Raw genomic sequence first — 11,206 nt, forward strand, 5'->3', positions numbered from 1 at the left:
TGTGTGTGTGTGTGTGTGTGTGTGTGTGTGTGTGTGTGTGTGTGTGTGTGTGTGTGTGTGTTCGTTTTGCACCAGTCAGCAGTGTCTGGGCCAGGCCTGCGCTTTAAAGCGTCCCTGCCCTCCACTGAGTTGTCAGGACTGGCTGATGCAACGACAGCATGCAGCCTGTTACAGACAAAAACTGTGACAGATTTTAGCCTCAAACGTTGCTTGTGTCTCGTATTTAGCTCCATACGTTTTCACTTTCCAGGCGACAGGCTGAACTGATGCCGTTTACTGGTTATTTAGGGGCATCAAAGTAAAGGGGTCCGAGTACAAATGCTACGCTTGAAAAACCGTGAAGCATTTCTCCTCCACCTTTCTTAACGAGTGTGAAAAAAAATCATTTTTAGATGAAGGTTGTTTTACATCCACACAGAAGATAAAGCAGTTTTTATGCATTAAACGAAACAAAAGATCTCTAGTGAAGGCAGCTCTGCTCTGCTCTGCTCTGCTCGTCTGTTTGGGTTTTGTTGCGTCGCTCAGTAAAGATGCAACCAGGGCCGCAATTTTGTACATCCGGCATTTGACTTTTTCTTTTCTTAAATTATTGCTAGCTTACTTTAAATTTGTTAATTTGTTTTAATAGAGAAACTGAAACTTGTAACCCGGTGTGTCAGAAAACCCATTAGGCATTTAGACGTAATAGCAGCAGGCGGATTGTGTTAGCCGATGCGACATTAGCGGCGTTTACGCAACTCCTCTTAAAAAGAGAACGGTCCGTTACATTTCAGAATAAGAGCATCAACATAAATAATACCGTTTTAATAGATTAGATGTTTAAGGGATGTTTTTAAAGTAGGGAGGGCTAAATGTTGATACCTGCCCATTACGTTAAAAACAAACTCCTGAAATAATGTGAAATAGACGTAGGCTGTTAAAAACAAATAATAAAGAAACAAAAATAAAATCATTAAAAAAACGTCAATTTTCTTGTTGGACGTTTTGAAACGGTCTCTACAGATGAGTGATTTCTATCTGTCTCTGATTTCTGCTGCTGGAATTAGCCAACCAGCGTTAGCGCTGTGGAAACGCCCACTTCCAGTCTGAAGATGAACACATCACAGCTAAAAACTTCTGTCAACAACACCAACAGCAGGCAGTCGAGCTTTTTGAAACAGTGGGCTGTTGTTAAAATCACTTATCTGACACGCATGTGGAAAGTATGAATTTAGTTTTGCTTGTTCAGATTTGGAGGCTTTCTGGCACTGAGACGTCATTAAACTCACCATTTAGACGAGATACTGGAGAGGAAAGGCCACACTTTCTCCTGCTGGTTCCAAACCTTTGGCAGGTGCTTCAAAATTTGCCTTCTTGTTATTTTCACTCTTCAGTACCTGTGGTGTCTAAAGCCGAATCAATTGAAGACTTGAATGTGGACAGATTAGAGCCAATAGCGATGACCTTTTCATTTTAATCATGCTTATTTAGTCCGTTTCTGGTTTTCAGCTGCCAGTGAACCCCTTCCTGTTAGCCATTCCTCACTCATTTGTACAGCTTTTGTCCCACTGCTTTATGCATAAATGAAATGAGTTGGCTCCATGTGGGTTTGTAAATCAGCACAACAATAGAAGACCCAAACAGAACCGTCAGGTTTCCGATTCGAGGCTGGACGCTAACTCACCCCCCTTTAAAAAAAAGCTCGTTATGTTTAAATAACCAACCAGGAAGGCCTCAAGCTCGGCTTCAGCTGTCCAGAAGCTGTTTGTTGAACTACAAACCTTTAATGACACCTCTTCAAACAATATTTGATTATATTGTCAGAGCATGAAAACGATCAAGATGTTGGAGGTTCACCTTCCAACAACCCTGAACATGCAGCCATACAATATGGAGAGGCTGTGTGGTAGAATATCCCAGCTAAAGTCCAAATCTAAAGCTGTGTCGCATTAGAAAAGGTTTATGGACATAGCAGAATTTAAAATAGCTTCCTCAGTTTCACAAATAAGTTTTTACGCTCGGTTGATGTGTTCCCCCGATCCCCCAAAAACCGAGTTAAAGCACTAAAGGGGAGATGAAAACGCATTCACTGAGTAAGTTCTGACATACCGAACGTTTACCTCTCTGATAGGCTGTTTGCGCTGTGATAATCATTAGAATAGCATTTCTTTTCTCTATGTCTCCAGATAGCATTTAGCATTGCCAATGCTAGTTGGCATGACTGAAGGACTTGCCAAACAGAGACATTCCTAAAAATTCTCTGTGTTTTTCAGAGATGCTAGTTTCAGGGAGGCTAGTTTGCAACCTCGACTTCCTGTTTACCACAGCCATGCGTTACGTCAACATCTGATGAAATTGCGCTGACCTGGCTGATTTGCTCCACCCTTATAGATTGGGCACATTGTTACCGATATTCAATCTAGATTTTATCTGAATATCGGGACTGATACAGGTATTACTATAGGATCGGTGCATTTCTACTAAGAAATTGCCATAGTGACCTGTTACGATTGATGCCTAATTTCTTCAGTTTTCCCCCCCAAAATTCTGCACAAACATCCCATTATTCAGAAGTCTGGAGACATGAGAGAAAGCTGTCACATTTAGTCAGATTGTCCTTCAGTGGGACGTATTGTCCCAACACCGCGTGTCCTTGAAAGTCAGATCTGTCAAAGAACAGAACAGAGGAGTGTATTTATTTGTCTCCCGAGTTCAAATATGATCAGTCCTTCTGCAGACTGGCCGGCCCCACCTTTAAGCAGATTCTCATGCAAATGAATCCCATTAACCTTTAAAGTACTGTTTGCCAACTCAATTATGGCCTAATCCTTTTCACACAGACTCAAGTGTGAATTGGAGGGCAGCAGACAGCATCCTGACTGATGCTTGCAGCTCTACTGGGAGTCGACTGGGTCTCCGTTATTACAGACGCGATAAGTTTCTCTAGCCTCTTTACTTCAAATCTTTACCTGTTCAATACGTCATTAGAATTCATTGTCATCTGTCTGACTTTTAATATACAGACTTCAGCTAAAACTAAATCCACACCTGCGACCTTCAGATATAGTTTTACTACTTATGACACAGAATATTGTACCAATTTATCAAACTTCTCTTATTTTTCTATAAAAAGGTTTGGCGCTATAATGAGGAGGATTGGTACACTTGACTGTGAATCTCAACTGTCTGCGGACAGAACGCGCAGACTACGCAACATTAACAGAGTGACGATGTTAGCTCGTTAATTAGCCATGTAACGTGGACTACGAAGAACTTTGTGATGTTTATATATTGAAAGGCGATGCTGAAACAAAGCTTTACTTTTTATTTCAGATGGAGATGCCTCCATTTCATGACGGAAAGTTTTAGCGGCTCCAGAGCTGTAACTTTTTTTGGAACCTCGTGCCACGCAGTGAGGAGCAACAGCTGGGCGGCGAACAAGCGTTTTCTTTTTTAGCGTTGTCGATAAACAGTCCACCTTCATCAGCCGACGTCCTGCTCCCACCGGCTGCTTCTATCTCTTCGCTTTGTGTCTGTATCTCTCCGAACACCACCACTCATCCCATAATTGCCCTTGGCATTCATCAGCCTCCCACTGGGGCAGGGCGAAGCGCCGGTAAATGAAACGGTGGACGCTGCGAGGTGCAGGTGCTGGACGGAAACCCCTTTCCCTTCGTCCTCCGGTTCTGGTGAAATCCAAAACTTTTAATCCCCTCCTTTGTCGGGCGACGACCGATAAAGACGACGGCGAAGGGACAAAAGACAAATATACCACTTCAGAGAACATTAAACTGACATTAAACTGTCTAAGCCTGGCCGCAAAGCCCGTCTTTAACCTGAAATCTAATTATCTAATCCTCCGTTAGAGTATCCTGACTGTAAACAGATCTAGGTGTTCACACAACACGAGGAACCCGGAGCCCCACATACACACAAAGCAAAAAGGTTCGTTTTCAGGCTCGTAAGGAGGGGGGGGGATCGTTTTGCTAAAAAGACGGAGAATAATCCGCCGCTGAGCAGCTGCTTGCCAGCGAGTGTGTGTATTGTGTGTTGAAACAGTAGTCCACCTGTTGCACTAAGCGGGCCAAGAGTCACTTGCAGCACCCGCTCTCGTGTTTGCTGAGTGTGTGTGTGTGTGTGTGTGTGTGTGTGTGTGTGCTGCTGCTGTTAACTCGTCCCCTGGACCAGCTGGGATTCGCTGTCTGTCGCTCCAACTGGAACGCCGCCCGTACTCGCTGTTCCGCTTTCTTTCAGTTCCTCTTCCACCTTGTGTCTTCCTCAGCTCCCGCTTTAATCCGCCGTTTATAACTGACAGGAGACTTATGGAAATATATTTTCCTAAAATTAATTTAACTAAAATCTTTTTCCACCTGTACTTTCCTGTTTTTTGTTTTGTTTTGTTCGTTTTTTCTGGATCCGATGCGGAAGAAGTTTTAGTTAATAATCTGAGATTTCCTGTTTTAAAGTACTTTAAAGAAGCCCCACCAGGTGTACAGCAGTGAAGAGATAAATATTTTCAGATCAGTCTATATTCTGTGAATGTCGTGCTCGTTTCAATCTAATGTGGTACTAATGCTAAAACAAAAAGCTTTGAAAATTTTCTTTTCAAATTTTGTTTTGGTTTTCACTGAGTAAATATTTAATGAGCCTCCAACTGTGCGGTGTAAAGCAATGCAGCATTTTAGATGTTTAACTAGAGACGACGTTTTTTCGACATTAGCGGAATGTTGACAAAGTTTGGCGTACATTTGCAAAGGAAACGCAGCTGTTTAGACCCATTAGAAAGAGAAATAGCCCTTTTGCTAACCCTGGAAGCAATCTTTGACTAAAATGCTAACGTTAGCATGGCTAGCGGTTAGCTTTTACCCCGCTTTGGTATTCTCGTGGAACTTTAAAGTCACATATCTTTTCTGTCACTATTTCTTAGTTATGTTGTTTGTGTCTACAATGAAGTCTAAACCACTGATGTCACATGAACAAACTGGAGCTGTTGGGTTTAATTTAGGTTAGCAAAACCGCTAGCTTTTGGGTTCCAGCAGATCTGCTGTTTGTTCTCTCACACTGAATAAAACAGACATTCCCATGAAGACGGTGAAAAACAAAAATCCCTTCTGAGTGAGAAGCTCAAAGGAGATTTTATGGTTTGAAACCAGCGGATGAAAGCTTTATATAGTTTTATTTTCAGCTGATCCCAACTACAACCAGCACTCCTTTAAATACAAAAAACTAAACAAAAACAAACTGTAATTGAGTTAGTCATTTTGGCAAAATGACTAATTTTAAATGCATTTTTGTGTTATTTACTCGTTGTGGCATCCAAAGTTTTATAGATAATGGCGTTTCTGATTGATGGCTGCGTTTCCATTCACCATAAAATTCACTTAATCACTTTAATCATAGGGCAATTTCAGGGGAAAAAAAAAATCTTGTTTATCGATAGAAAGTTTTGGTGCTAGGATGAATCGGACATTACCACTGTCATAAACCACAAAGAAGACGACAACAGAAAGTAGCTAAAAGATCATGGCGCAGCGTGTTTTTTAATAACTTATCATGTGAACAAACTTATTCCTGTGTGATTTTAATTGTGTTTCTTATTTAATGGAAACACTGCAAATGCTAACTTGCGGGGTTTTTTTCGACTTTAGCGGAATGTTGACAAAGTTTGGCGTACATTTGCAAAGGAAACGCAGCTAAACTCGTAGCATTGGCTGAATAAAGTCATGTGGAAGGATGTTGTTTAAAGATAAAGAAATGGAGTAAAGAAAAGCTGAAATAAAAAACAAAGTAAAATATGTTCCAGAAAACACTGGATCACTTTGAACCCACCAACCACACGGTGGTTGGTGTTTTTTTTTTTTTTTACACATATGTAAAAAAAAAAAAAAAGTAAAGCTCATTAAACCATAATATCAAAAAGTTTTCTTCTTCACACAGAGGTAATTTATTAATTAATCGCCTCCTCTGAGTCACATGCTTTTAAAAGCCAGCAGGTAATCACTGACTAACACAGACCTGTGTCTGGAAATTAAATAAGGACTCTTTAGTCACACACACACACACACACACACACACACACACACACACACACACACACACACACACACACACACACACACANCACACACACACACACACACACACACACACACACACACACACACACACACACACACACACACACACACACACACTCACTTGTACCTTGTGAAAACAATTCCAGTCTTGGCTTTATCTTTTGTGTGTGTGTGTAGGTGTGCGTGTGTGTGTGTGCGCTCGTGTTGGCTTCGCGCTCGCTGGAAGATGGAGGTGTGAACTCGTCCCGCACCTGTTCCCCCTGGCTGAGTCGGGTTACCTCCCCTCTCCGTCCGCGTGTCGCTCCATCCACTCACTCACTCTTTTAAATAAAAGATACAGACACCGCTGTTACTTAACACTCACGAGGCCGCTGTCAAGCTACACCTGTTTATTGTGCTTACAGATGTGTGTGTGTGTGTGCGTGTGTGTAGGTGTGCGCATGAATGTGGGGGGCCGATGTTCCGGCACTTAATAAAATGAATATAACCTCACATTACCATTTTCATTAAGGGTAATTAAATCCTTCAATTAAAACAGCCCTCTCTGAAAGACGCCGACACACACACACACACGCACACACACACGCACACACCTGCACTGTATGTTTACAGCCGGCCTACGCATGCACTTAAAGCTAAGTCAGTGTGAGCTTGCTTTCATTCGAGCCGGCCGACCGGCTGTTTAAATCCCCACGGTAACCAAAGCCAAGAGGACGGCCAACACCTGCCGCGCGCCTGTTTAACAAACCGATCCAGCTGGAGAACCGGGGTCAACCTGAGCTACACACACCGTTCCGAGACATAATGTGTGTGTAGGTGTGTGTGTTTGCGTGTGTGTGCGTGTGTCAGAATTCAAAAACTTTCCATGTTTAAAATGAGAGTGCTTCTTTTTACTTAAAAAAGTAATATTTGTTACTGGTTTAAAGAGAAACCAGTAACAAATATTACATTTTGTCAAGTGCCGTCATCAAAATCATCAATACGCATCAAATATGTTGATCAATGTTCCATTTATTATGGGTCCAATGCAACTCTAAACAGCTGGGTTTTTAATCTAGATTTTAAGGGTCTCAGTGTTTCGGCTGTTTTGCAGTTTTCTGGAAGTTTGTTCCAGATTTGTGGAGCATAGAAGCTGAATGCTGCCTCTCTGAGTTTGGTTCTGGTTCTGGAGATGCAGAGAAAACCAGAACCAGAAGACCTGAAAGGCCTGGAAGGTTACTATGACGACAGCTGATCTTTAACTTATTGTGGTGCCAAGCCGCTAAGCGATTTATAAACGACAGTAAATATTTTAAAGTGTATTCTTTGAGCTGCCAGTGGAAGAACGTAAGAATCATTGGAAGAAATGTAGGAAAGAATGCAGATTAACAGATGGATGGTTGAATATTCAGTGACAATCAGATGGATGATCAGTAGATGGATGGATGTAAAGCAAGGTAGGAGGAGAAAATGAAATAAAATTTTAAAAAAATCAGACCTTTCCCATAGCATGATGCTGCCTAATTATGTCACATAAAGCACCGTTAAATCCAGCCTTCCAGGATCGGTAAATAGCTTCACGCAGCGTCAACACGATTCCTCCGAAGCGAGGCACAAACACTCTAAAAAACAAACGCCTGTGCAAAAGTCAGACGACTCCAGACGGATTAAAGCGTGTGTGAAGCAGCGGTAACACAGCTAGGTGCGTGCGCGCACACACACACACACTCACACACACACACACACCTACACACACACGAGGCCATATGGTGCGTGCGGAGCAGGCAGGCAGTCGGTCACAAAGAGGGGGTGTGGAGGTTTAGGGCCCGGCTGTGGCCTTTAAGCCACTTGGGGCTAACAGGATTAGGAGGCGGGGTTACTAAAGGCCACGCCGCTGGCTGGGACACGGCCACCTTCTGGATGTTTGGAAACACGCAGTCGGAGGTGAAACGGGCCGTGGCCGGAGTGAGAACTCGCCAGCGTTCGTGGGCACGCATCCATCGTGCTGCGACGGCTAATCTGGGCCGGCGTCCAAACGCTGCGGAGAACAGGGGGGCAACAGAGGACAAGAACTGGGAGAGCGCAGCTAAAGTTTCTGAGCTGCAGGTGTGCAGAGAGGATGGATGGTGGAGCATTATTCTACGACAGAAGCTCCATCTGCATAAAGTCAAATCTGTCCACCTCATCTCACCTAAAACTTCCTGTCGTACCGTCACCCTTCCCCGTCTGAAAACTGTGTAGAAGAAGCTGCTACAAAGATTAGCTTACTTATTCTAAAATGTTCATAATATACCTTTTTGATAACTATTTATTCGAAAAGGAGGCAGGCAGAAGTATAAACTTATTTAGTCATGCCCCCCTTTGTCATACTTTTATCCATTATTCTTAGTTTAAAGCTGCAGTACGTAAATTTTATAAAAATTGTTTTTATTACATATTTGGTAAAACTGTCACTGTGTTGTGACAGTTTATGAAACAGATAATCTGTGAAAACATTAATTTCTTCCACCTCTGCTATTGCCGTCTGAAGAAGTGCACCGCTCCCTGTCAAAAACAATCAATCAGAGCCAGGAGGAGGAGCTGAGCGCTACCAATCATCCCCAGGAACGCGCTGCTAAAAGTGCCAATGGTGGAGAAACATTCGGCTGTTACAGGAAAACCGTTCGTCCGCAGTCATTGGCGGCCATGCTAGCTAGCATGATGCATTCACCCAACATGTTCCAACGTTTCCAGTCTCAGCTTGTCAGCACACACAGCATGATAAACGGACGTCAAAATGGTTCAGTTTTTGTCTCATCTGACCAGACTCCTGTCATCCTGCTACTCTTCTATAAAAAGCCACAATTACGAAGTGCAAGACAATGGGTTGGATTATGTTTGATGCGTCCACAAAGTCATATTCCGTCATTTCAGCAACCACGTTCCTCTGCGTGAATCTCTGAAACTACGCGGACAGGAAAAACATGGCGGACGAGCAGTCAGACCACCGTTTTACTTTTGTCGCTATATTCTGCCGCTTTTCTTGCTAAAACAAAAACAATAAACAGAATTGACCAAAGTCAAAATTAGGAGGTAAATTTTTCTAAATATCGGTCAGAAAACTGGAATCGGTGCATCCCTATTGGTTTGTAGTCGTGACAAATGACTTTCAATTTGCAGTGGGTTTTGTTTCTGTAAAATACACCAACGTTTGTGGTTCTAATGTGGAAAAAAAGAGAGAAAAAAACGTGAAGCCACAGGAATACTTTTACAAGCATCTCTGTATGAAAAGGAGAGCCAGAAACAAACACGCATTTTCACAATAAAACAGTCTCAGAGAGACTCTTTAGGCGTTTAATAAGGAGCCTGAAACTCAGTTTGTGAAACAGAGACTGATCATTAAGATTCTCGGCTGTGGAGGAGAAAACACACTCTCACACACACACACACACACACACACACACACACACACACACACACACACACACACACACACACACACACACTACTCAGTGCACAAGCTGGCAGACAGAAACTTACGTTTGAGGAAACGGTTACGGACCCACTTATTCTGTTTGCGGGCGTAGCGCTTTGTGGCGATCTTCAAAGCTTCTATGCCTGAAAAAGAGTTGAAGGAGGGAAAAGATGAAGCAGAAACGGAGAACGGTCAACCTGACCACAAACCTAGCGAGTGTGAAGTCGGGTATTTCTCTGACCTTTGTCTCTCAGCTCGTCTCTCTCCTGCTGGCTGCTGCTCTCCGGAGCCGTCAGGTAGTCGTGGAACTCCTTAAAGCCGATCGACTGGAAAATCCCGTGTTGATAGTCTTGGCTGCGGGGAGCAGAGGAAACACGACTCGTCGATATGTAAACTTTCCTCCTTTGACGTGACATTTATGGCGCCGGTGATTCAGATCTCATTTTCCTTCCCCTCCATCTCTCCTTCCAGCCCCACATGCAGATGTAAAAAACCCTTCCAGAAATAGAGTGACTGGCAAAACAAACAAACAAACAAAAATCATCTGAACGTAGACGACATGAGGACCCACAGGTGGTAAAACTCAGCAGGCTACTCTCTCCCAGCAATAAATACACAACTTGTTTACAGACACTAAATGCTGAGCAGAAAAGTAGAAATTGGTTGTGATAAGATCTGAGGAATCCAGGAGGAAGTTTGTAGCAGCTCATAAGTCTTGTAAAAAGTTCTAAAAGAATTTGAAATCAGAAATTTCACCCTAGAAGTCGGCAATTAGGGGGACAACATGTCAACCCAAGTTATTTTACCTTGAGCGCAAGCCGCAAGATGCTGAAAGAAGTGGTAGTCGCTCCTAGATAATCTGATACTATTCTCGTTTTGCATTTTCTATACAGCAGTACAGATATTAAAATATTTTTTATAATACTATAACACCCAGTTGGTGGAGGTAGTTATGCTAATGAGCTAATAATGGAGCTAATTTCTGCTTAGCGCTAACTAACTTTGAAAACGTTTAGGACACTTCATTTCCCCTGAACTATTTTTCCAGGTAACTTCTAAAGGAGCCAACTTACTTGAATGTGTTGTAAACTTCCAATTGAATAAAGTTTGACATCTGTGTTCAAGTTTTGATCATTGAGTTATGAAAGTAGCTGGACGCTTATATTCATGCTTTTACTTTGAAGAGGGTTTTACTTTGAAGTTCCGCTTCCTCTTCTCTCATTTTCTCTCTTTTCGTTTTTCCCACTAACTTTATCTCAAACAAACCAACATACAGGAACAAAGTAAAACACAGGCAGCGGAGCTGAACTGAAGTTGGCGCTTTAGCATTAGCTTCTGCCAAATATTGTGTTAGTACAGTGCTTTAGCATTAGCAGAGCTAACATTCATGGTTGGTGGGTTAGAGCTCAACTACCTTTCTACTGCTTCAGTAAACATGTTGTAGTTTGGTTTAATATTTAACATCAAAGTATATGAGCGAGCGTCATGACGAGACACGCCCACTGATCTTTCTTCAAATTACTTTTTTAGTTTTTCTTTATTAAAGAAACGGATAAATGCATGCTGCCAGATTCAATACAAGTCGCTTTTTGTGTTTGTAGGTTTTTATTGGACTGAAGCGTTAGCCGAAGCCAAACTGGAGTAGTGAAAAGAAAAGCGCCATATTCAATCAGCTATAATTGCTAAAAAAAAAAAAAAAAAAAATTGTTTCTATGTC

The 11,206-nt window shown here is 42.3% G+C and overlaps 1 protein-coding gene and 1 long non-coding RNA gene across 4 annotated transcripts in view; one reads left to right on the top strand and one right to left on the bottom strand.

Annotated features, from left to right (window-relative positions):
• The window catches only part of LOC103472099 (uncharacterized), a 26,292-nt gene that overhangs the window by 5,859 nt on the left and 9,227 nt on the right, over window positions 1-11,206 (top strand). The window lies entirely within an intron of this gene.
• trit1 (tRNA isopentenyltransferase 1) overlaps window positions 1-11,206 on the bottom strand; it is a 38,945-nt gene that overhangs the window by 3,644 nt on the left and 24,095 nt on the right. For all 3 annotated transcript variants that reach the window (XM_008421483.2, XM_008421482.2, XM_017307589.1), the window contains exons 7-8: window positions 9,731-9,843; window positions 9,555-9,632 (exon numbers count right to left, since the gene is read on the bottom strand). In XM_008421483.2, the coding sequence (XP_008419705.1) occupies window positions 9,555-9,632; window positions 9,731-9,843 (191 nt within the window). The remainder of the gene's footprint in view (window positions 1-9,554; window positions 9,633-9,730; window positions 9,844-11,206) is intronic.

The sequence above is a fragment of the Poecilia reticulata genome, linkage group LG11 (genome assembly GCF_000633615.1).
Source record: "Poecilia reticulata strain Guanapo linkage group LG11, Guppy_female_1.0+MT, whole genome shotgun sequence".
In the NCBI taxonomy this organism is placed as follows: Eukaryota; Metazoa; Chordata; class Actinopteri; order Cyprinodontiformes; family Poeciliidae; genus Poecilia; species Poecilia reticulata.